Below are 25,719 nucleotides of genomic sequence, written 5' to 3' on the forward strand. Positions count from 1 at the left end.
ACCTCGCTCAGGATCTCACAGCCCCTCCCCCCAGTTTCAGAGAGGGGGGGCATTCCTAGACCCCCCCCCTGGAGATGCGGGGACTGAACCTGGGATCCTCCCCTGGCCACCCCCCTCCGCCCTCCCTGCAGGGCAGGACAGGAAGAGCTGCCGGGGGGGGGGCAGAGGGGAGGGAGGGAGGCGGCGATTCCCAGCGAGGAGCTGCAATCACTTTCTCTTTCCCTTTCCAGCCTCGCTCCCAAACTTGCGCCTCGAGTTCTGCCTGGCGACTGATGCCGCCCTCTGCGCACAGATTTCTGATTGGCGGAATATTTTCCCCTCGCCCAATCCCGGCTCCCGCTGCTGCTGGTTCCGCGGGCGGGGCAGAGAGCGGGTCTCGGAGTCGGAGGGAGAAGGACGTCGCTGGAGTAAGAGGAGGAAAAGGGCGCTTCGTTTGGGGGGAGATGGGGGTCCTCCTCCTCCGCTGCCCCCCCCTGATCCTGGGGGCGGCTGCCCACCTGCTGCTGCTCCTGGACTGCGCAGGTAAGGAATGTGCTTTGGGGCGGGGGGAGAAAATAATTTGCACTAAGCTTTGGGGCGCGGGGGGGGGGGACAGGGACAGGACACATGAGACTGTGAATTGCATTTCGTGGGCACTGAAGGGGGCGATCAGGGGGTTTCCTGTCCGAATTGGAGCCGGATCCTTTCCCAAATATCTGTTTCCCAGACTTGGCTTGTTTTGTATGCCGTGCGGGGCAGGGGCCGCTTCACTCCTTGGCTCGTGGCTCAATCAAAGAATTAAACAAAGCTTGAAGGTGTTGGCAGGATTCATGGGGGGGAAAGTGACTCGCCTGTCCCGCCCCCCGCAGCTTCGTGTAGACTCTGGTTTGTGTGTGTGTGTGTGTGAGAGAGAGAGAGAGACAGACAGACAGACAGACAGACAGACAGAGTACAGGTCCTTCCTTTTCTATTTTTTACCTTCCCTCTTCTAACCCTCAGCCGCTCTGAAAACTCAGCTAAACACTCTGGAGACCAGCCTGGAGGTGGGAGCTGGACGGGTGTAGCAGACTTTATTGGGGGGGGGGATGGGGACGTCTGAATAAGGGGCCCCCACCCGCAATTCCCAATCTTGTGTTGTTCAGGAGTTCCCTTTCACAGCCACATTCATAATCAGGTTCTACTGCTTTACAATTGTAACCCCCCCAAAAAAAACCCCTTCCTGTTGCCTGTCAAAAATGTAGATTTTGTAAATTATGCAGGGGGCTTCTCTGTGCCATTTCTGTACAGCCCCTTTCACTACGTTTTGTACGCTGTGTATCTGAAGAAGTGTGCATGCACACAAAAGCTTCTACCCAGAACAAACTTAGCTGGTCTCTAAGGTGCTACTGGACAATTTTTTAATTTCGACTGCGTCAGACCAACACGGCTACCTACTTGAATCTTTATTGTAAATATTTCTTGTGGTTCTCTAATGGGAAATGGTGTGAATATAATACTAGCATTAGTTTAAAAGTTGCTTGTTGCATAAAAATTCTCAATGTAACTTAAAAGCTTTAAGAACTAAAGAGCAAGACCTGTTATTTCTCTCTTGAACCCTCTTGATATGGGGGGCTGCCCCCTCACTGTGTCTGCTACAGGGCTGGGCAAAGGGTGGTGGAGACCACTGCTTCCTTCAGATTCCTCCTCATTTTGTGGTTCTTTGTCTCCCGACCACTGAGCAGAACTGCCTGTGTTGTTTAGCCAGATGCCACAACCAGAGGCAGCCTTGCTCTGAGCTCTTGTGGTTTGAAGTGGGGGAAGCCCCTGCCCTGGGAGGGGAGGGTCTTAAAAGTGGATCCCATTTAATCTTGCCTGAAAGGAAACCAAACCGGCGTATGTAATTCAAGCAAACTCATCTTGCAGGTTTACGCTTCCTTGAACTTTGTTTTCCACAGTGGATCTCCCTCAGAAGGTGGTAGATTCTCCTTCCTTGGAGATTTGTTAGCAGAGGTTGTTTGGCCATCTGCCATGGATGCTGCAGTTGAGATGCCAGCATCGCAGGGGGGTTGGACCCTCAGAGTCCTGTCTATGATTTTTATTTTACTTTCCTAGTTGTTTTGAGATGAGTCACTGGCCAAATTAAAGCATGCTGCTTCCTCCTTGAGGGTGAAGTTGTCCAAAGTGCATTCAACACAATTTTCACAGGGTCCTCAAGGACCACCTCTTTCTATATGAATCTACCCGGACTCTGAGATCGTCTTCTGAGGCCCTCCTTCCTGTGCTGCCTCCTCTAGAGGGCGGAGGGTGACAGCAATGTGAGAACAGGGCCTTCTCTGCAGTGGCTCCCCGTCTGGAAGGCTCTCCCCTGGGAAGTTTGCCTGGCACCTTCATTATACACCTGTTGGACTAAGTCAGGCAAAAGCATTCCCTTTTAACCAGGCCTTTGATTGATTTGATTGACATCCTTTTAAAAGTGTGTGGGGTTTTTGGGGGGTGGTTTGGCTTTTTTATTATTGAATATTTTGTGGTTTTGTATTCTGATTTTGTTCTGTGAACCACCCTGAGACCTCCAGGTATAGGGCGGTATATAAATTCAATATATAATCATAATTATACGTCCCATTTCTGCTACCTGAGGCAAAACAGGAATAGCCTCCTCTGCCCCTTTTAGCACTGTGCCCCTCTACCTTTCGCCAGGGAAATGCCCCACACAGATTTTATGATCAGCTCCCTCCCTCCCCAAGTCTTTGTGAGCTGTTTCTGTGGGTCTCGGATAATCTTTAGGCAGAGAATGGGACAGGTGTTGGAAGGAAGGCCTCATCTTTACGCCCAAATCTGTGAGGCCTTTCTTGGTACTGACAGAGCCATCTTTTAAAATTGAGTTTATATCCCCACCTTCCTCCCAAAGGAGCCCAGGGTGGGAATTAAGGGTCTGCAGCTGTCTTGGGGGGCCCGCTCTGTAGGGCTCATCCTGTACCCTGTACAGCGTTGGCCCAAGAGAAGTACCATGGAGCCTTGGCGCTTTCCTCATGCGCAAAGGAGGCACACAGCCCCCTTAGTACACATTCACTGTGACTTGTGAAGAGGGTGAAGGAGTGTGGGGAGTGAGCAGAAACAGCAAAATCTGCTGATGGACCTCAACAAAGGTTAATTGCTTCTGATGGGGATCTGCTGTGGAGACTCATTAGGCCCCCTGGTGGCCAGAGCTCTGTCCCCCTTCCTGTGAAGGGGCAAGTGTGGGGAAAGGGGATGTGGGGCCACATGCTGAGACCTGACCCCAAAGTGGCATTTGCCCTCCTGCCCCTGCTATCCCTGTGGGTCCTTCTTTCTCAAGTGGGGAACCCGCTCTGTGGGTGGCAGCTCAAAGCATAAGATTGCAACACTGAACCATTTAAGCACCAATTATCAAAAGATGATCCAGGAAGGATCCTGGGAATTACAGGCCAATTAACTTTACATCTCCCTGGAAAACTGGTGGAAAGTGCAGGAAACCAGCAACTGGAATGCATTTAACTTGAAGGACTTCAGCTGTGTGGTGGAACCACACAAATTATATATGCAGAAGGCAGAGAGCTCTTTTTGTGCAAGGTTTCCCCAGTACTGAAAGAGTTTTGAAGCTCTCTGCCTTGCATAAGAGTTCTCTCAGGATCTTGTGGGGCTCTCCTGAGTTCCCAGGAGATCTTTCCTAAGCCTCCCAGAGCCCAGGAAGCAAGACCCAGGTCAGACCTGTTCAGTGCATGGCTCTAGAATGTCAGATGGTGGGGCGGCTCCAAGGGAGTGGCTGAACTAGGCCCGTTTCTGCAGATATGAGCCATCCCAGTCAGGGCAGACAACTCTGAGCTCAATGAACCAGTGTTCTGACCCAGGAGGAGGCAGCTTGCTGTTCTCCCGTCTATGGATTTTGCTTTGTCTGGTCTCCCCTCCATCCACTTCCCAGACCTGAGCCTGCTTAGCTTAAGTTCAGTGCCTGCATCCTGAGCCTTCAGACCATGTTGTGGGAGCTCTCATCAGCCTGGCGCTTGCAAGTGGGGGGGGGGGCAATTCCTGCCCCCTTGGCAAAAGGGGAGGGGCTGGCCTCTCCCTCACACGGAGCCTCAGCAGAGACATGCAGAGATTTAGTGCTGCCTGGCAGAGCTTTTTCTCGCCCTCTGCTCCATGGGCTATTGTTGTTGTTACTTGTATTTATATCCTCTCCCCTTTTCAACTGTCAGATTCTTAGGCTGCCTCTGTTCTGCCTCCTCTGTGTTTAAGGGCAGGTCTACAAACTCTCCCAAACCCTGCTGAACTTTGGATCTCCTAATTTAGGGCTGCTGCCTTTATCTGCAGGACCCCTAACTCTCTGCCCCCTTTTCTCTTCCTTTCCAGGTTCCACTTCTCACTCCCTGCGCTACTTCTACACAGCCGTGTCTGAGCCTGGCCAGGGGCTGCCCCAGTTCATCATCGTCGGGTACGTGGATGACCAGCAAATTGATCTGTATGACAGTGACACCAAGGAGGCGCTGCCTCACGTCCCCTGGATGAGGAAGGTGGAAAAGGAGGATCCTCAGTACTGGCACAGGCAGACTCAGATCGCTCAGGGCACTGAGCTGTTGTTCAGGGTGGATCTGCAGACTCTGCAGAATCGCTACAACCAGAGCGGAGGTGAGTGGAAGGCAGGAGAGGAACAGAGTCACACCTCTCTCTCCCCCCCCAAATAACGTTTCCTCCAAGGGCCAGAATTGCAGGGAGGGGGCTGCTGGGAGGAAAGGAAATGGAGGGTGGGGGTCTCCACCAGGGCAGAGGCATCTTCCCTTCCCTTAATGAAGGTCTTAATGGGGGCTGGGAAGGTATGGGGTGGGGGGGACATAGAATGAGACTTGGAGGGCAAAGACACCCCCCCCCCAGTATGACCCTCTCTGGACCTGCACATCCTACCCAGGAAATGTCTCCATTGCCTGCCCTTCCTTCCATGCTAGGCATGGCTTAGGCCTTCTGAGGTGGAAATCTGTCTAGTTCATTTTCCTCTGGGGGGGGGGGGAGGGGAAGAGAAGGGTGGGGATCCTGAGGCTGAGACAAGCAAGCCTTGAGTTCTGGTCCTGCTTAAGGAGAAGCCAGCTGCCCAGACAGAGGTGCTGATTGGCTGACCCGTCTGACCATCACCAAGCCCCTCCCTCTCCCTGGCACAGTGTTGAAAGAGAAGCCTTTTGAAGGAACAGGAATGGACTGGGTTTTGGGGGGTCAGAGTGGCAAATACATGAAGTGGGGGGGGGTGGACCAGAGCCCCCAAGGCTCCCACACCTCCAGCATTCTGCTACACTCCTCCCCCTGCCCCATCCAGCCTTGGAACTGTTATGACAGGAATCACTAAACTCAGTAAAAGCTGGTAGACATCTGGCAAAAGCCTCTTGGCACACATTTTTGTTTTTTAAACTTCCTTCTGAAATGAGTCAAACGATGTTAGTCCCTATGAGACGTTAGTTGTGTGAAAGGAGCCAGCATGCTGGAAGGGTGGGGGAGGCATTTAGAGTGTTTAGCCCCAAAGTTGAGTGACTCCCCCCTCCAATTGCAATCTTGGAGCAGAACCTCAGAAGTGGGAGCCTCTGCTGGGTCTGGAGGGAGATCTCTATGTGATTTTGCACCTTTACCTTCCAGGCTTCTCCACTTCCTCACTTCCTAAGCAGGCTCCCTGCTTCAGGACCTTACCTCTAACAGCACCACAACACCTTTCACAGCACTTGCCCCCTACACACGTGTAACGCCCAGAGAGGGTGCTTCAAGAGTCCTGTTTGTTCGCTGAAATGCAGTCTTGTGAGAGTTGGCATTGCATGTGCTTGAGGATAATCCTTAATTTAGCTCTACATCAGACACTCAACATTTTAAAGACCCAATTCTCATCTAAAGTTTTCTCTTCCTATCAATAGAAAAGTTCTTTTCAGAGAAGTGTTTTTATCTAGTGGTGTAACAATACATGACAATGATTAACTGGAGAAATCCTACCCTTTTTTCTTCTCCAAATCAATTAAACAGACAAACATGTTATCCTCCTGCTCCTTATCATTTTTTGAGAGTCTCATATTGGAACTAGGAGTTTATCAACATTTGGCAGAACCTTCTTCATTGTATTTATTTTTGTCTAATAAGATTTTATTTTGTCTAATAATATACCGCTTCATTGCATTAAAATATTTGCATCAATATTTGCAAGAAATACTAAAATTATTGGTAAATACAGTTTAAAACAATAGACAAAAACAATTAAAACATTTTTGGAAATGAAGATTAAGAGAAAAAAGATTTAAACATTGACATCTATGTGTTTGGTTAGGCTTGCCTAAACATAAATCTTTTTAGCAGGCACCAAAAATCAGATTCCATGGGCCTCTGATCTCGCAGCCAAGCTGTTCTTATGTCCTGTCATGGCTTAACTAACCCTAAGGCCAGTTCAAGCAGTTCAGTCCTAAGGTGTCTGGAAGAGCTTACTTCCTAAGAATGACGTTTATGATTGATGCTTTAAGATACTCCCAGTTTTTTCTCTGCATAATTTTCAGCATAAATAAAAAAGGAATTCTATAATAGTTCAAAAAATCATAGGATCGTAGAGTCGGAAGGGAACCCAGGGGTCATCTAGTCCAACCCTCTTCAGTGCAGGAATCTCAGCTAAAGCATCCATGACAGTTGACCACTCAGGCTCTGCTTAAAAACCTCCAAGGAAGGAGAGTCCACCACCTCCCAAGGGAGCCCTTTCTGCCGTTGAGCAGCTCTTACCATTAATATGAATGGAGGGCAGGGACAGAGGAACGGACCCAAAGATTCCTGTTTCCTGGAACAGACACGTCTAGTCTCCATGCTGCTGAAGCCACTATTCCATGTTGCAGGGACCCAAGGGGCAAGCGATAATGTCCGCACAGAACGGGGATGGGGATCCTGTGGCTGTGGGCCAGTCTTGGCCTGCCAGGGGGTAGGATTTGCCCCATGAGCAGAAGTAAAATCCTGCTCAGTTTGGCAGGACTTCATGTTCCGGATTCAGGAGGGGATTTGCGTCAGAATGTGGCTAAAACGAAGGGCTTTCAAGCAGCCCAGTGCTTCCCCTGGAGATGAGGAAGAAGCAGTTTGCCAGCTTCCCCAATTGCTGAGTGCAAGGCAGGCAGTGCCCCTTGTGCTGCAGTTCGCAAGAGGCTGCGCACCTGCTGGGTGCTTGGAAACCCCCTCAAGGGCTTTTGGAAGGTGGGTGAGATGGACGGGTGGGCTATGCTATGATGTCAGCTTCAGCCTCCTGCCCCTTTTGGCCCAGGGGGACAATCCTGATCAGGATCTGACCCTGAAGCCAAAGAGATTCCCCACCTGTGAGACAGAATACTGGAGGTGGGAGGAGCCTTGCCAAAGGGGTCAGCCTGAGTGTGTCCAGAGCCCTTGTCAGGCTTGCAAGGAAGAAACCCAGGGGCTCAGCTGAGACCAAGCCAGCGCTGCAATGGGCAGGTCTGCTTTTCTTGCAGTGGGATCAGGCCTGGCCTTGCCTTGCAGGCTTCCTCTTGGGCTCCTGCAAATTCCGCTTCTCCCCCTTTTAAAAATGGGGATTGGGCCCCTCCTGAGCCCCTGCACCCATCCATGGAAAATGCCCCATAAATGTCACCAAGGGGCGCCTCTCGTTTCCTGATCATTTCTTGCAATTGCTTAGCTCAGAAAATCCCAAACTAATGAGGTGGCCACTTCAAAGGTGCCACAGACAGCCCTGGAAATGTTATCTGAATCTATTTAAAAACAATGTTGAAGGTACAGGTGTATCATGATTGATCCCACTTAACATCTTGAGGAAACGGGAGGGGAGTGAGCTTCATTTATAAAATGCGGGAGAAAGCAATTTATGCTGAAGAAGCAATGAGACAAAGCAACTTCCCTCCAAGCAAAAGCTCCATATCCAGACCAGCTGGTGGGGTTTGTGGTTTGGTTTGTTGTTTGCATAGGTCAACCACAAACCATTGTTGAGTGCATAAAAAGAACTATATCACCTTGGGACATGGTCTTGTAGAAGATTCTTCTTCTTCTTCTTCTTCTTCTTCTTCTTCTTCTTCTTCTTCTTCTTCTTCTTCAATATGTTGAGTAGTTCTAGATCAGGGGTCTGCAACCCGCGGCTCTGGAGCCGCATGTGGCTCTTTTACACCTTTGCCGCGGCTCCGGGGCGGATACTAGCGAGGGGAGGAGGCGCATTGTGCGCCCGACACTCCCCACTGTGGCGGGCACTGTACTGGCTGTGACGTCGCATGGGGGCGGTGCGTGCGTTAGTCACGCACCGTCCCAACGTCACCTTCCCACCTGCCCGCCCGCCACATTGTAAGGGGCATGTACGCTGGTCACTGCATTGAAAGGGGGCATGTACGCTGGTCACTGTTTCGAAGGGGAGTGAAGAACACACACAAAAAAAAGGTAACTTGTTAATTTAACGTTTATTTCTATGAGGAGGAGTAATTCTGAGGGGTCAAACAAAGAAATAATAAAAAAAAGTGACAAAGAAAGTTATTTTTATAATGACGAGTTTTGCGGCTCCCAGGTTTTTTTTCTTCAGAAACGGGTCCAAGTGGCTCTTTTTGTCTTAAAGGTTGCAGACCCCTGTTCTAGAGGGAGGACTCCAGAGTAGCTCTGTTACAATCATTCTACTTCCCAGAGGGAGCAATTTCCCTCCCCCCCCCCTGCACACCTTTCTGGGGCTTCTCCCACCCCCCAGCTGATTTGTGGGGAAGGAGATGGGGAGAAAGCCCCAGTTGTGCAAGTAAGACTTGGTTTTTAGACTAGCTGTGTTAGCTGAATCCAGCCCAGGAAAGCAGGATTTCTGTTGAGAGAGGCTTCTCTAATGCAAGACACTCTATACCCAAACTCAATTCAGCTGTAAGCCAGAGGCTCCTGAGATGAAAGGGAAGCCTAAATCAGAAGTGAGACCAACCTGGTGTCCTCTGGGACAGCCTCTCCTCCATTGCTGAGCTCCCTCAGGCTTCCCGGAAACACAAAGAGCAGCAGAACTCTGTGCATGGCCAGGAGCAACCATTGCCAATTCCCATCCTGCCTTGGGGTGCCTGACGTAGCTTCTCTCCATGGCTTTGTTGTGGGAAATCAAAATGGCTGTCTGCTGACCCTGCTGGCTGGCCTAGAGGAGACAGGGCTGGGGTCCTCAGCACCCGTGGGCCCTGCCAGGGGTCTGGGGTCTCAGCGGGTGCCGGGTGATGCCACCTGCCGAGTGAAAACACCAGATCAATGCTTCAAATACTGGAATTGAAGAGCAGATTTAAAAGTCACGAGCATTAGCATATATAAGAACATCTCACAGTTATGTGGTCTGAATGAGAGCAGAATAATCTATATTTCCATTTCAACCAGTTGTGACTGAAGTAACAGAGGTCAAAATTTATCCATGGCACCTCTTTCCACAGCAATAAATGGGATGTATTGAATCTTTGAGCTGCCTTCCAATAAAGTCAGTTGATTCGACTCCCATTTGACTCCCGGAACCGTTCGAAAACCAAGGCCCGTCTTCCTGCACTCAATCGGAAGTTTGGCTTCCAAAGAACGTTTGCAAACCGGAACACTTACTTCTGGGTTTGCGGTGTTTGGGAGCCAAGCCGTTTGACATCCAAGGAACCACTGTATAAGGATCATGTGTTCATTGCTGAAGGATTTATTAGGTGGACATGGACTGGCTAATGAAAACCAGCTCTTCTTTTATTATCAATTGACTGAAGATTTTATTAAAGTATTTATAATATGTACTTTCCATAAAAGTGTATCAAGATAGTATACAACCTAGAAAGTTATAATAAAATCAGGGAAAATCCATAAAATGTACATAAAACATCAGCAAACACATTTATTCATTTATTTATTTTAATGCTGTTGTTGCTTTGAAGATTTGGTGGTAACCCCCTGGGGTGGGCAGGAGGATGCAGAGACCCGCCATCTTTGACAAGGGCAGCCTGGCTTCTGCTGAGAAGGGGGGGCCATTTAGAAGGGGGAAACCCCCCTTGCGGCTTTCCTTTCCCTCCCAGGCTATGAGGAAACTTCTTTTTCCAAAAGCCCTTCCATGACTTCCCTCCTTTTAGGGAAAAGGTCCTTGATATGGAGAAGCTGTGGGGAGAGAGATGGAGGGGAAGAGGAGACCTTCTCTCTTGACAGGGCCCCAATGTGTGGGCGTCCCCCTTCCATGTTGCCCCTTTCCTCTTTCTGGGGGGGGGGACAGGGGGCAGCTGAGGCGTCCCTCCAAAAGGGGCAAGATCCAGAGGAGCAGAGCTGGGGGGATAGACAGACAGACTGTGACCTCCGACCTGCGAGGGATGCTCCCCACCCCTCCCCCGCCTCCAGGGAGTTGGGTGAATCCACTAGGAATTTGGGGGGGGAGAGAGGCAATGAGAGAGAAGGGGGCAATTAAAGGGGGGCTTCATAGGCTCGGGATTGTAACGTGTTATGCGGATGAGCCTTCAGAAAGATACAATGCTGGTTGATTTTTCTCCCCTCTGACTGCTGCCTCTTCCCTGAGTCTGAGGCAAATAAATCCTTTTTCCTGGGCTCTTTTGCTGATGGGGTGAAGGGGCTGCTCTGACCCCCCCTGACCTCCTGGGCCTCTTTTGGTCCTTCCAGGGATCCACACCCTTCAGTGGATGTACGGCTGTGAGCTGAGTTCAGACGGGCGCAAAGGAGGGTATAGACAGTACGGCTACGACGGGAGAGACTTCCTCGCCTTCGACAAGGAGACCCTCACCTGGACGGCAGCCGAGATGGAGGCCCAAGTGACCAAGAGGAGGTGGGATACTGAATTGGCCGCGAACCAGCGCAATAAGCACTACCTGGAGGAGATTTGCATTGAGTGGCTGCAGAGATACCTGGACTACGGGAAGGAGACTCTGCTGAGGACAGGTGAGGGGGGGCAGTGGGGTGGGGAGGGGGGCTCAGGGGGGCAGTTTCCCTACAAATTCCCCCCCCCCCTTTAACAGTCTTCCTTTCTGGACCAAACAGCAAACACTTTTCTTGGTGGGGGTGGCAGAAATAAGTTTGGGACTCTGGGAGGAGAAAAGGGGTCACTTCAGAGTATGATTTGGGGGGGGGGAGAGATGCTTATAAACAGCCCCCCATGCCCCTTTGGCTAGAATAAGGGATGGCAAAAGACAAATGGGGGAGGGGGCACAAAGAAACAGCAGGGAAGGGGCCAGGAAAGCAAAATGCATTTTAAATTAAGTAAAAAAAGAAAATTGAAATGGACAGATTTGAGGCGGGATACAGAAAAACCTTTTGCCTTTACACTTGTGTAGGGGAAAGTGGGGCAGGTTGATGCAGAAAAATCCACTCTCATATTTTATGTACCAAAATGAGTCAAATAATTGAAAAAAAGCTTTATGCATGGCATAACTAATCAATATTATAATAGCAATCAAAAGAACCATTAAGGTTAGAAGATAATGAGAATCTAAGGACTTGAGTAAAAAATGGGTTTTGTATCATTCTGCCCCAACTACGGGGCACTTTGATACAAAGCGCAAATTGTATGAGAATGGTAATTATTTACAAAAATTTAATGAAAAAAACAATTTTTATTGTGAGAGATCATAATCAGCCCTACAATTTGTTACTTAAAAATCTAAATTACGTATCAAAACTAACAATGTTTCACACATATCATAGACTTTATGGCAGGTTTTCTTAACAAAACCTCAAAACTTATATTAATCTTTCCTCAAACACCTATCCATTTTATAAAAAAAAACTTTGGAAAATCTTTTAAAAAGTATAAGAACTCACATTAGGTAGTCCAAAAATAGTAATTTAAACAAAATGCTTATAAAAAATAAGCTATTTCATTAACATTTAGCTTCTATTGCACATTATATCCACGTAAGTAAAAAAAAAAAAAAAGTATAAAGAGATGATGATCGAGTTGTGCCTTCTGAGAAATTTGGTTTTGGCAACTGCAAAACAGCATCCTTGAACTCAATGCTTGCCTTATCTTCTACAATGGGGAAGACAAACATACAAGATCCTGGATATTTCCTCAGATATGACATTTGATAATCAATCATATTATATTTAGAAATGACTTTGGCCACATAGTAAACAACAGTTTTTTTTCTTTTCAAATTTCATGAGTAGGAAATCAGTTTAGAGATTTCATGTAAACTTGTATATTGGGGCACTATCGTACACTAGCGGGGCACTTTTATATGTATCAATGTACCCCATGTCTTAGTGTATCAAAGTGCCCCAAGGGACATTTTCAGAAAACCACTGAACTTATTTAAAAATCACGTGTAATCCTGATTACTGATTATTTACCTTAGGTATTTTTAAATCTTAACTAAATGATGAAAAACAGCATTAGAACACTTTTACATTTCACGTAATTTTTTAGTTGGCCGCGCTAAAAACACACCTACTCTCGTCAAACGCCAATGGCGAACTGGCGGGCAGCGCAGTCACAACTGTCATACTCACAGTTGTATACACATGTTTTAGTGATGTCACGACACGAATAACGTTTCTCAATATTGAAATATTGTTGGTGTATCAATGTACCCCTTGCATCAATGTGCCCTGCCTCCTCCTACATACCTATGGGGAAAGTCTTTAAAACTAAATTAATTAACCTTTTTTAAAATAGAAAATGTGTGGGGAGCCCATGAAGTATGGATGCAGCCCCCTCACTGAGTCTGTAGTTTAGCCACTCGTGGCCTAGAAGCAGAAAACCTGCACATAGTGAGAGAGTATGGGAAGTCCCTCTTCTACCTTCTTATATCTTTTATTTGTGAGGAATTTTCCTTTTTCCCATGGGGAACATTCAGAAGTGTCATCTTCCCCAACCCCGTGCCTTGAAATGGTACAGTCCACTCTTCTGCCTTCAGGAATCTGGCACAGGGGCCACTCAAATGATCCAGTGTTTTGACTGGCTTTCTTCCTGTCTCTATTAGCTTTGCTGATACTAACATTAATTGAAAATGAAATAATTCTAGCACCCTTCCTTTTTGAGGAATGACACATACGTATTAGCCGTGCTTTGAAAGATCTGAGCAATTTCATCTATGGGGCCTGGTGATACTTCACCCCAGAGACACTGAGCATATTTGTTGAGGTTGAGGATTTCGCTCCAAAATCCACAAGGGTGACAACGTGCAAAGGAGGCTGGGAATCATCCTCTTTGGGACGGAGGTTCTGCTGAGGTCAGGTGGGGTGGGGAGGTCTTGTTTTGGGTTTCAGTTGAGTAAGAGCTTGACCTTCCTTCCTTCCTGCTCCCCCCAGCAGAGTCACATCCCCTCCTAGACAGAGTTTCCAGTCCAGGCACTGCAAAGTGGGTGGGATCCTGGAACAGCCCCTTCAGACAACAGCTACCCAGGGAGCCAGTTTTTGAACAAGGGTTACATTCTGCGAATTGTGCCTAAAGCCAAAATCGTGTATAGTCAAAACACATTGGATTCAAGGGCGATTGGGTTGCCAAAGTCCTTCTTCCCCAGACGCCCGCCTCCTCCTTTTGGTTTTTGGAATATTTTTGGCAAGTGCGTAAAGCTCTATGTGCACAAGTTAAATGTGCGCAAGTTGCTGGCTTACTGGGCCTCCTGGTCTGCCCTTTCCACTCCAAGGGAGGCTGCCGTGGAGAAGGGAGATGGGCCCTTTCCAACCTCAAGGGACCCTTTCAGGGCAGGCGGGAGAACCAGAAAGGAGCTCTGTCTTTCCCAGGGCTCTTGGCTTTGTTCACTAACTACTGGGCTGAAAAGTCCCGGAGAACAGAGAGCAGCGAGTCCAGCATTTCTTCCCCCTCAAGAGAGGAACAGGATCAGTCTGAGCTGCCCTCAGTTCATGACTTGCAACTTCGAAGGATCTGAATGAATCCCACCATTGGGGACCTGGTGAAATTTGCCCCTCAGCCTAGAAAGCAGCTCCCTGGGACAATCTTGGAACCACAAGTAGTCATATTTAAATAGTGTTAGAGCTTTATAAAGATGATAAATTATGTTAATTTGTGCTCAGTCCTCCCTCCCAAAGGAGTCTGATTTATCAAGCGAAGGATAAAACATCTACAAACAGTTCCACCATAGACACTGAGTGGGGAAGATGCCAAGGCAGGTTGAGGAATCACATTTATACTCAGTTCTTTTTAATTTCTGCAGATGTGAGGAGATTCTGACCAGGTTGCCCCTTGGGTCCCTGCTCCTCTGCTCTTAAAAAATGCAGGATTCCTCCAGGCTCCCGTTGTGGATGTCTCTCTGTTAACCCCAATGCGGCCCTTTTTGCAGAGGCTCCGGTGGTGAAGGTGACCAGGAAGGCAGACTATGACGGCCTGGAGACCCTCGTTTGCCAAGTCCACGGCTTCTACCCCAAGGAGATTGAGGCCAACTGGGTGAAGGACGGGCAGGTCTGGCAGGAGGGCACCCTCCGAGGATTGGTCGCCCCCAACTCGGACGGGACCTACTATCTCTTGCTCAGTGTCCAGATCGACCCCGAGGAGAGGGAGCGCTTCCGGTGCCACGTGGAGCATGACAGCCTGGAGAAACCTCTGGATGTGGCCTGGGAGAAGGAGCCTGGTGAGAGAGAGAGAGAGAGACAGACAGACAGACAGACAGGAGGGGAAGGGGTGGGCTCTGGGAGGGAGATTGCCACCCAACTCCTCAGATGGGGAACCCCAGTTGGATCCTGTCTGTGTCTCTAGAGCAGCGGTTCTCAACCTGTGGGTCCCTAGATGTTGCTGGACTACAACTCCCATCATCCCTGAGCTCTGGATCCCCAAGAACATCTGGGGATCCACAGGTTGAGAAAAGCTGCTCTGGAGGGAAGCAACAGAATCAGAATCTGTAGATTTCTGCAGAGATGCAGCCTTTTCTGGCAAGTGTCTCATAGGCCTTGAACTCAAATTGGATGTCGTAGGTAAAAACTGGCTGCCACCTTTTTGCCTTTAAGCCCAAGCAGTTGTGATGTCACAGAATGTGGGCAGATGTGTTATTTCTTCAAAATCATGCAACCTCCTCCACATGGCTGACTTACTCACACTCCCTGCTGAAAAAGGGGCAGAGAACTTAGAGGGAGCCCTGGACTGACTGTACTTCATAGTGAAAAAGATTCTCACTTGCTCCTCCTCACACTCGTTCCCAGCTAGAAAAACTGATACCCATCTCCACTCAGCCCAAACACCCGCACATCGCTGGGAAGAGCAAGAAGGGTTTCTAGTAATGCTTGTCTCTCACACACCGCCAGGGAAGCTGCGCCTGCAGGAACCAAAGCAGAATGTCTAAGAGCCAGACTCACTTTTCCCCAGCAGGAGGACATGAACGCACATCCCCACCCACACCCCAGACTCCCCTTCTCACAGGCAGGCAAGCGAGAATTATGGAAGTGGCCCTTGAGCCAAAGACTCAGACAGGCAGGGCAGAGGGGACCAGGGCTCACTCACTAGCGCTACGGACTTCAGAGATTCTACACAAACAAAAAAACCTGGACATTTTGCCCCATTTTAAGAATCTGTCTGGACAGACATTTTAAGTCTGAAAAAGAGGACGTGTCCAGGAAAAACCGGACATATGGGAACCCTACACAAGATGCTTCTTCCTAAGGGTTTGTGCCTTCCCTGAAAGCCTTTAATGCTGGGCTCTGGGGGGTCTCAGAGGGGAGGGAATCCCTTCCTCTCAGGGTCATGACAGAGAAGGCTGAAGTACGTGAGGAGGAGGAGACCTGATTTTAAGTCTGGAGTCTGTAATGAAACAGATGTGCCTGTCAACTGTCTTCCTTAAATGAATTGATTATTTTGAAAACCTCTAATGCTGGACTCTGGTGGAAAAAATCTCCTTTGTATCGGGGCCACTACAGAGAAGACCTTGGCCTATAAGGAGAGAGAAAGAGGGCCTGCTTTGTACACATAAAATCCTCCCGGGCTCATAGCTCAGCACCTCCACTCAAATCTCCTGCTTGAGGCCTTGGGGAGCTGCTGCCACCAGTCTGAATAAAAATGTCTCTTGTCCCCTTTTAGGTAACCTGGGGCTCATTGTGGGAGTCATTCTGGGTGTCATGGCTGCCATCCTGCTGGTCTCTGGGATCATCTTCTTCATCATCCGCAGTAAGTAAACCCTGGATGTCTTTGTTGCCTCTCCTGTGTCCTTCTGTCTTGGCCTCCAACTGGGAATGTGCTGGTGGAGCCTTCCTGGAAACTGCCCCTTGTATCCCTACAGAGACCCCACCCCATAAAATACCCTTTCAACATGAACCAAAAGTCCTGTTGGTCATTGCTTTGCGCTCACTCTGTGCTCAGGAAGTTCACTTCCCACTTGATGTTTTATAATCCTTCTTAAGCCTTCAGTCCTGTGCACACTTAGCAGGGAGCCTTCCTTACAAATCTTTAGGTGCCAGGCAAAAACATTTGTCTCTAACCAGGCCTTTGGCCTTTAAAATGTGTTTGTGGGAGGGAAGTTACTGTTTTGTTTTTGCTTTATTCTGTATTTTGTGCTCTCATTTTGTATTTTTATGTTGTGAACCACCCTGCCATCTTCATTAAATGAATAAATAAATATTGATCTGTGAGGATGCTGTATTGAACTGAATAGGACATTCCTCTGAGTAGACTTGCCTAGAATTGCACTGTTCATTATCTCTTCTCCCCACCCTCTCTGGGCAAATTTAGGGGTCTGCTGGGAGTGAAATAATAATCTGAAAAGGAATGAGTGAAGGGATTGGATTCCCATGGTTCCCATGTTGACTTTTTTATTTAATTTCCTCAATTTTTTCCTACTTCTTTGTAAAATGAGTTCCTTGAAATGCTCCCCTTCTGGGCTCACCTTCCTTGGAGGTGTTTGGAAGAGACAAGAGGAGCATCTGCTGGGAAGGTTTCAGCATCTGAGAGTCAAATTGTCGAAATGTAATTGTGTGGCCTCTGGAGGTCCCTTCCAGCTCTGACCTTCTGCTTTTGTCTTCACAGGGAAATGGAGCGAGAAAGCAGCCTACGAAAAAACTGCAAGTGAGTGACTCCTCCCCTCTCTCTGTCTGACATATTTCCCCCCAATATGGAGCAGGAACAGGTTGCAAACAGACCAAACTAAACCTGGTGGTGGCCTAGTCCTGAAGCCCAAGACCCTGATGGAAAGCTTCAGCCTGTCTGCTCAGCCTCTCTGTGGACAGCAAGGGGTCCCTCAGGGCCAGGAAAAGGATGCAGAGAGACTGTCGGCTGAGGGAGGGGCTCCAAGAAGGAGCAGGAGGAGGAGCCGAGGGTGCGGGGAGAGAGGGATCTCTGGTGGTTTAATCTACTAGAACAGGGGTCTGCAACCCGCGGCTCCGGAGCCGCATGTGGCTCTTTTACACCTTTGCTGCGGCTCCGGGGCGGATACTAGCGAGGGGAGGAGGCGCATTGTGCGCCCCGACACTCCCCACTGTGGCGGGCGCTGTACTGGCTGTGACGTCGCATGGGGGCGGTGCGTGCGTTAGTCACGCACTGTCCTGACGTCACCTTCCCGCCCGCTGTCAGATCGGACATTAAGGTAAGAAACAATATATGCAGTGTTATATTTGTTTTAAATGTCGCAATGGTTTTGCGGCTCCCAGGTTTCTTTTTCTTCGGAAATGGGTCCAAGTGGCTCTTTTTGTCTTAAAGGTTGCAGACCCCTGTACTAGAACCTGAAGCTAAAGATTTGGTTGGTTAGCTCTAGTCTGTGGGTGTTAGGAACCCACCATTGCTCTCCCCCACTCCTTCTGCCTTTCTGCCCAGATCACATCCACCCCCAGTCTAGTCCCCTGCTGCCTCCATGCCAGGCTGTGCCCATCTCTCTTTGCCCTCCGGCTTCTGCTTCTCCCTCAAGTGCTGTCCTTGAGCCCCCTTTCCTCTGGGCTGCCTGTCCCTGACCTCTTCTTAGGCCCCTCGCCATATTGAGACCGATTTGGGATGGGGGTCGGAAGGAGGGAGGAGAAGGGCTGGGGGGATGGGATCTCCCTCCCCAGGATCCTGATTCCTGTGTTTCCTCCCTTTTGCAGCAAATGACCAGGGGTCCGACAGCTCCACCAAGGGTAAGTGGGGGTGCAGGTGGGGGCAAAGGAGGTCTGTGCGAAACATCCTCAAATGAGGAAAAGCTCCTGTTACCCCCCTTGGGGTTTCCAAGAGTGACATAATCTGGAGTGTCCATTGAGCTGAAAATCGCTCTTGTGACTCATTCTGTCTGTCCATCTGAGCTCCACAGAGGATCCCCTCCATCTGACAAATGGGTTCTCCCAGGATCTGAATGAGAGTGTGTCACATTTGGGGTTCTGGAAGAGATTTTTCCTTCTGGTAGGACTGCTTTGTGTCCTTCTGGTATTCCCCCAAAGAGTGCAGCTTGGCTCACTTGCTTGAGCTGCCCTCTGCAGGCATTTGCTCTGCAGGCCCATTTTGGTGCTACTACTAGCATATCTTAGGTCTGATCTGACATGATGAGGGATGGTGGCTTTCCTTGGGAGGCTGGACTAGATGTCCTTTAGGTTCCCACAAGCTCTGTAATGCTGATGCCCCCACACCATGATATTGGCTTAACTTTGAAACACTCCTGTTCTTTATTTCTGCAGTTTCATACCAGCCCAGTGTGTGAGATGAGACCAGAAGGAGCCTGCCCAAGTTTGGCTGTGAATTGCAGAGGCTCAGAGCCCCTCCCCTCTTTAAATGCTGTTTATGATGTTTCTTAATCCTGGCTCTCACCCATTCATTCTGACTCCAGGTGTAACTTGAATTTGAGAATAATCATGTTTTTCTGATGGATTTTGGCTGATTGTGCTTCGCAGCTGATTTTCAGAAATGTGCTTGTGTTAATCAAAAATGTGCCAGATATACGCAACTGAAAGCTTTAAAAAGGGATGAGGAGATTGAGCACGACTTGCAGTGGTTTTGATGGTTCCTCTTGGTTCTTTGTTGCTGTGTTTCCCTCTACAATCCCTTCCCCAGCAGAGAATGAGGAGCTCCAGCGGGCATTCAGACCCTCCCTGTGGCAATGGCAGCTGCTGAGGCAGTTTCCTCCAGACCCTCTTTCTGTCCTGAGACCTTCAGGGTTCCAGTTCTCCAGCCTGGTTCATGGAGCTCCACGTCCAGGACAACCAGCTGCTGTTCTCTGGGGCTCCACCCTGGGCCTCCCATGATTCCCTGGGGCAGTGAGTTGAGAAACAGGCTGGAGGGGGAGGAAGAAGCAGCTGAAGGGGGAAATGGAGAAGCAGGGAACTGAGAAAGAGGTAGAGAGGCTGAGGGGATGGGGTGTAGCGACTCTCCTACAGGAGATGAGAGGGACTGATCCTGCTGACAGCCAAGGAGGAAGCCAGGAAGGAGAAGAGGCAGGTCAGGAGCTGCATGGCCACAATTTGATCTGAAATAAGGAGCCCCATATTTTTGGCTGCAGTTCATGAGACTTCTAGCCTGGTCCCCACAGTCTTCTAGGAGGGGTGACCCATTGAAAGTCAGACCCCATGGCCTCTTCAAAGTAAACTGGTTTTGTTGCCTTCACTTTGCCTAATTTTTATCTCGCCCATTCTTGCTTTTCCACCTGTGGCCCTTGAGGAGAACATACTCTGCCCATTCTGTGATTCCCTCCATCTTCCTTCCCTTCTCATAGGCTGGCTTTCCTTAAGGAGACACTTTTCAAGAAATAAGAATGCACAACTCTTTTAGGCCTCAATGGATTTGCTGCATCTTGCTTTGAAAACACTGGATGTAATTGTTATTATTCCTTTTGCAATATTCGTTGGACTGAAATAAACAAGGGTGCCCCCCCTTTCTTCTTTAGTGCTTCTTTCCTTCTTATCACAGGAGTTCCAGAGATCTTGAAGTTCCTGAGAATATTCAGAGTTTGTAGCCTCTGGCAGGGAGGTGCCAATAATTGTTCTTCCATTGGAAAGTGGCTGAAGAGCAACTCCAAAGCGAGATGGGGACATAATCTGTGGTTTTGCAGGGGTGGGATTAAGTTACATGAGACCACCTTGTTGCTGAAGCCAAGAGGGTGTGAAGTCTGGTCAGTGCCTGGCTGGGGAACCACCTGGATGCTGCCTTTGGTTCCAGGATGGAAGAAAGGAGGGTTGGGAATATAATAAAAGAAATGTGTAGATCTCTGATCTGGGGCAGAGTGTGGTGGGTAATGACCAAGGCAGGGTTCCCCCAAAAGTCCGCACACCCAGGAGGAAGTTCTCCCACTAAGATGAAAAGAAGATGACCAAAATATTTTAAAAATTTTTAATCCCACTCTTCCTCCCAAAGGAGCTCAGGGCAGCAAACATCAAAATATTAAAACAATACCATTCAAAAGATTTAAAATGAAAATAAGCTAATTTAAAACCACCTAAAATCTCTTTAAAACAGTTGGAATACCCTAGTGGCATGTGGTTCATGGACTTGTGGGACTAGCCTGAGACCTCTGGGTATAGGGCTGTATATAAAATTTATTATTATTATTATTATTATTATTAGCCTAGTTCCCTTACTGTCCTCAGCAGGATCTTTCTGTTTACCTGCTTGGCCAGTGTCTCCAAACTCTGTGTACGTGTGTGCATACAGAGTCTGTCTTGTCTCTCTTTCTCTCTCTGATTAACTCTGTGAAGGTTGCAAAACTGCACAGCTCTGCTGAGCAATACACACACCTGAGCAGGAAGTGGCTGTTTGAAGCAGAACTGCAGAGCTTTCATTTTTTTAAGGAAGAGCAGTCGGAAAGCCTGATGTGCCCATGGGATTGGGGTGGAAGACAAGATCCCTGAAACCTTCATATCTCACTTCCTCCTTTGCTTCAGCCTCGTGTGTTTGTATGTGTGTTTTCAAAGTGTGGTGTTTTAATAAAAAAGCCCACAGCCCCAATCTGTCAGAACCTGAAGGATCAGCAGCAAAACATGCAACAACATGGTCATAGAAAGCGAGAGGATAAAGAAAGGAGGGGGGTTTAAAGTGGTTTTTTTTTTCAAGGGGGGAATCCACCTGTCCACCTGGGGCTGTCTTTTTCAAAAAAACAAAGCAAAGCAAAACTTTTCTTTTTGCAAACTGCTAGGAACTGGCAAATTGGCTGGCCGGGAAATGGACTTCCTTGGGAGGTTGTGGACCCTCCTTCATTGAAGGTTTTTAGGCATCTGCCAGAGATGCTTGAGGGATGCGGGTGGCGCTGTGGGTAAAACCACAGAGCCTAGGACATGCCGATCAGAAGGTCGGCGGTTCGAATCCCCGCGACGGGGTGAGCTCCTGTTGCTCGGTCCCAGCTCCTGCCAACCTAGCAGTTCGGAAGCACGTCAAAGTGCAAGTAGATAAATAGGTACCACTCTGGTGGGAAGGTAAATGGCATTTCCGTGTGCTGCTCTGGTGCGCCAGAAGCGGCTTAGTCATAATAATAATTTATTATTTGTACCCCGCCCATCTGGCTGGGCTTCCCCAGCCACTCTGGGCGGCTTCCAACAAAGATGAAAAATAAACTAAAATGTCACATATTAAAAACTTCCCTGAACAGGGCTGCCTTCAGATGTCTTCTGAATGTCAGGTAGTTGTTTATCTCTTTGACATCTGGTGGGAGGGTGTTCCACAGGGCGGGCGCCACTACCGAGAAGGCCCTCTGCCTGGTTCCCTGTAACTTGGCCTCTCGCAGTGAGGGAACCGCCAGAAGGCCCTCAGAACTGTAATAGTCATGCTGGCCACGACCCAGAAGCTGTACGCTGGCTCCCTCGGCCAGTAAAGTGAGATGAGCATCGCAACCCCAGAGTCGGCCATGACTGGACCTGATGGTCAGGGTTCCCTTTACCTTTAGGGATGCTTGAGTGGAGATTTCTGCCTTGCAGGCGGTTGTATTAGATTACCCTAACACTATATACAGCCCTATCTGTTCGCCTATGAAAAATTTCACAACATGCCACTGGAATACCCACACACACAGCTAAAAATCTATTCGCTCCAAAGAAAGAAAACTTCACACCAGTATTCCTACAGGTACGACCAAATATTGAACCTTGGAAAGGTTTATCATGATCAGGACACGTGGCTGTGGTAAAGATGGCTATCCTGCTGAAATGTTTGTTTCCTCTTTCATGTGCTGCCAATCATCATTACGCCCAGACAATTTAAAATTTGTTAGTGCTGAATAAACAAGTCTATTCATGAAGGGAAAAAAGCACAACAGGGCTCCAGAATTATATGGAAGTGTTCAAAACGGCAGGCTCGTAATCCCACATTGCCAAGCTCATTACAATGCCTTCCAGCTAAAGCATTTGATGTCACTGATCCACGGGCAAAAAGGAAAACCATGGGTAGATACAGAAATTTCAGGTCCTATATATAGTGTGTATCCCTTTTTACTCTCCTCACTTACTGAAAACCCATACTATTGCAAACCCTTTTCTCCACATGAAACTAAATGTACGGAAAGCAAAGTTTAGAAAACTGTTTCCCCCAATATCCCCCCTTATCCCTCTTGGAATTCACCCATCTTTTAAAGAAGCAGGGAAGGGACGCGGGTGGCGCTGTGGGTAACAGCCTCAGCGCCTAGGGCTTGCCGATCGAAAGGTCGGCGGTTCGAATCCCCGCGGCGGGGTGCGCTCCCGTTGCTCGGTCCCAGCGTCTGCCAACCTAGCAGTTCGAAAGCACTCTCGGGTGCAAGTAGATAAATAGGGACCGCTTACTAGCGGGAAGGTAAACGGCGTTTCCGTGTGCGGCTCTGGCTCGCCAGAGCAGCGATGTCACGCTGGCCACGTGACCCGGAAGTGTCTCCGGACAGCGCTGGCCCCCGGCCTCTTGAGTGAGATGGGCGCACAACCCTAGAGTCTGTCAAGACTGGCCCGTACGGGCAGGGGTACCTTTACCTTTACCTTACCTTAAAGAAGCAGAGCAATACTTAGATTGGAATGGTTGGGAACAGGTGGACCTTTTAGATTAAAAGATTTCTATGCAAACCCCTACAGAAAGAACAATTCATAGTTGCCATAAAAAGTAAAGGGACCCCTGACCATTAGGTCCAGTCGTAGCTGACTCTGGGGTTGCGGCGCTCATCTCGCTTTATTGGCTGAGGGAGTCAGCATACAGCTTCCGGGCATCATGCTTATCCTTGCATACATTGATAAGCATCATGTGGCCAGCACGACTAAGCCGCTTCTGGCGAACCAGAGCAGTGCACGGAAACGCCGTTTATCTTCCCGCCGGAGCGGTACCTATTTATCTACTTGCACTTTGACGTGCTTTTGAACTGCTAGGTTGGCAGGAGCAGGGACCGAGCAATGGGAGGTCACCCGTCACGGGGATTCAAACCGCCGACCTTCTGATCGGCAAGTCCTAGGCTCTGTGGTTTAACCCACAGCACCACCCTTGTCCCCATAGCAGCCATAGCAAACCTTAAATGATCATGGTACCACTTTAACCAGCTGTGAAGATTCCTGTCAAACCCAGACATTTCCATTCCAGTAAACAGGAAACAAACAGCAGTAGAGCACATCTTGGTTAACTTCTCTCCACATTCTAAGGGCTGAGCTCCCTCAATTTTTGAAGCTCTAATAACACTAGAATATGGCAATCTATTGTACACAAAAATGTCACGGGAAATGGACATAGATGTGCAAATCCCAAATGAAAAATGGATGGCTTTGTAGTCAGGGAGACTGTTGAAATCAGTTTCTGCAAAAAATAAGGGCAGCCTCATTAAAACTTACGGATTGGTGGCGTTATACACCGGTGAGGCTACCCTGAATATGTAAGGAAGTCAATCCCAATTGTCGCAGGGAATGTGGTGGTGTTACATGATCAAACCCTCCTGGAATGCTGTCTTCAAAGAAATAAGCTTGATATACAAGAAAACAATTGAAATATCCCCTGCACTAGTGCTACTCGGGCTTAGGTTCCCGTCTGCTCGCGGTTATGCTAAAGATTATCTCTAAGCCCAGGGGTCAGCAAACTTACCACGCACGCCTCGGGCTGGTATCTCCAGCGCTGATCGTGCAGCAGGCCGGAGGGCGGGGGAGCACATGCACGCACGCTATTTCTGGCGCACTTCCAGAAGAAAGAGCACCAGAAATAGCTTGTACGCATGTGCATGGGCCTCCTCCAACCCGGATGTGCACCAGAAATAACACTTGCGCATGCGCAAATAACACTTGTGCATAGGTAAAGGGACCCCTGACCATCAGGTCCAGTCGTGGCCGACTCTGGGGTTGCGGCGCTCATCTCGCTTTATTGGCCAAAGGAGCCGGCGTACAGCTTCCGGGTCACGTGGCCAGCATGACTAAGCCACTTCTGGCAAACCAGAGCAGAGCACGGAAACGCCGTTTACCTTCCCGCCGGAGCGGTACCTATTCATCTACTTGCACTTTGACGTGCTTTTGAACTGCTAGGTTGGCAGGAGCAGGGACCAAGCAACGGGAGCTCACCCCGTCGTGGGGATTCAAACCGCCGACTTTCTGTTCGGCAAGTCCTAGACTCTGTGGTTTAACTCACAGCGCCACCCGTGTCCCATGCGCACAAGCTATTTCCGGTGCTCCTCCAACCTGGGTTGCTGTGCGTAAGAGAAACCTAGTGGGCAAGCAGCGGCAAGGACAGGCCCATCTGCTTCATCCAACCAGGTCTCTGTCACACATGCCAGGTCAAATCCTCCATCCACAATCAGGTCATGGATGGCAGTGGTTTTATTCATCATTGACCTGGCATTGCACAGCAACACTTTCAGGTCATGTGGGTTTCCCTTGCTGATTCCAGTATCCTTCCAGTCAGGACCAGACCTGGAGGCAGGGATAGTCCTCAAACAACGACTAACCCTGCCTCCTCGGTAATGACATGGTCCGGTCTTAGTGTAACTCCTCCTCCTGCCCGTGATCACTGAGATCGGGTGTCCCCATAGGCGCCGACTCCATGGGGCTTGAGGGGGCCCGAGCCCCCTCAAAAATTCGTTTGGGGGGGCTCCGCCCCCCCAATAATCTCCGGCGCCCCTCCAGCAGAGCGCCATCGCCGCCCCTCCCCCAGCCCAAAATGCACAGGGAGGGGCGGGCTGCATGCCTCCTGCCCTCCCTCCCGAGCAAAAGCTCCACCCAATTTCCTTTGGAGCTGATTAATAGGCGCAGCACGCTCTCCCCTATTCGCTCACGAGGAGGCGGCGCCACTTTATTTGCATATTCATGAGCTTATTTATTATTCATGAGCTTTCCCGGGCCCCCCCCAATATTTTTTATAAGTCCGCGTCCCTGGGTGTCCCAATACATTCCCCCCTGTGGAACCTGCCCCAGCCATTCTATTGGCTGAGGCCCACTCCCAGGCAGCCCTGACCCTTTTCCTTAAAAAGCAAAATACAAACTATATAATAACTTAACAGAATAATAAAAATAAAAGCAAAGCAGGAAACAATAGTGCTAAAATTAAATTACTCCCCACCCTGACTAAATACTTCTCCAACCCCAAGCAGAAATAAAACAATAAAATTATAGAATATTATAAAAAAAACAACAGCCACCATTTAAAGTGCAGCAAATTAAAAGCACTTAAAACATTTAAAACCATGTTGTCACTTGCTGCAGGGAGCTGCTCAGGCCTCTAAACTGTGGTGGTGAGTGCAGGCCCCACCCCTAGGCCGGATGGAGTTGGCAGGAGAGGGAGCGGTCCTCCCAGCACTCACGAGAGCAGCAGCAGCAGTCTCCTGCTGGTCTCCTATGCTGATGATAGGCTGAACATAGATTCTTGGTACAGTGGTACCTCTGGTTAAGAACTTAATTTGTTCTGGAGGTCCGTTCTTAACCTGCAACTGTTCTTAAACTGAGGTACCACTTTAGCTAATGGGGCCTCCTGCTGCCACCGCCCGATTTCTGTTCTCACCCTGGAGCAAAGTTCTTAACCTG

At 49.0% G+C, this 25,719-nt stretch overlaps 2 protein-coding genes across 2 annotated transcripts in view; both read left to right on the top strand.

Moving 5' to 3' along the window:
* LOC114591073 (major histocompatibility complex class I-related protein 1-like) overlaps positions 1 to 19,662 on the top strand; it is a 73,535-nt gene extending 53,873 nt beyond the window's left edge. The window contains exons 10-11 of the mRNA XM_077923448.1: positions 17,908 to 17,940; positions 18,472 to 19,662. Of these exons, the coding sequence (XP_077779574.1) occupies positions 17,908 to 17,940; positions 18,472 to 18,494 (56 nt within the window). The 3' untranslated portion in view covers positions 18,495 to 19,662. The remainder of the gene's footprint in view (positions 1 to 17,907; positions 17,941 to 18,471) is intronic.
* On the top strand, positions 258 to 16,014 carry LOC144326663 (major histocompatibility complex class I-related protein 1-like). The gene is made up of 5 exons (XM_077923354.1): positions 258 to 522; positions 4,324 to 4,599; positions 10,558 to 10,833; positions 14,196 to 14,483; positions 15,920 to 16,014. Exons 1-5 carry the CDS (start codon positions 273 to 275, stop codon positions 16,012 to 16,014), a joined length of 1,185 nt encoding a protein of 394 aa, XP_077779480.1. The 5' UTR covers positions 258 to 272.
* Positions 19,663 to 25,719: the final 6,057 nt, after the last annotated feature.

This window comes from Podarcis muralis, chromosome 2 (genome assembly GCF_964188315.1).
Source record: "Podarcis muralis chromosome 2, rPodMur119.hap1.1, whole genome shotgun sequence".
Lineage (NCBI taxonomy): Eukaryota > Metazoa > Chordata > Lepidosauria > Squamata > Lacertidae > Podarcis > Podarcis muralis.

Bases quoted from the DNA above. Each gene is read 5' to 3' on its own strand.
- LOC144326663 (XM_077923354.1), top strand. From the start codon at position 273: ATGCCGCCCTCTGCGCACAGATTTCTGATTGGCGGAATATTTTCCCCT. The intron at 523-4,323 runs GTAAGGAATGTG...CTTCCTTTCCAG, and splicing joins GCTGCTCCTGGACTGCGCAG to GTTCCACTTCTCACTCCCTG. The intron at 4,600-10,557 runs GTGAGTGGAAGG...TGGTCCTTCCAG, and splicing joins TCGCTACAACCAGAGCGGAG to GGATCCACACCCTTCAGTGG.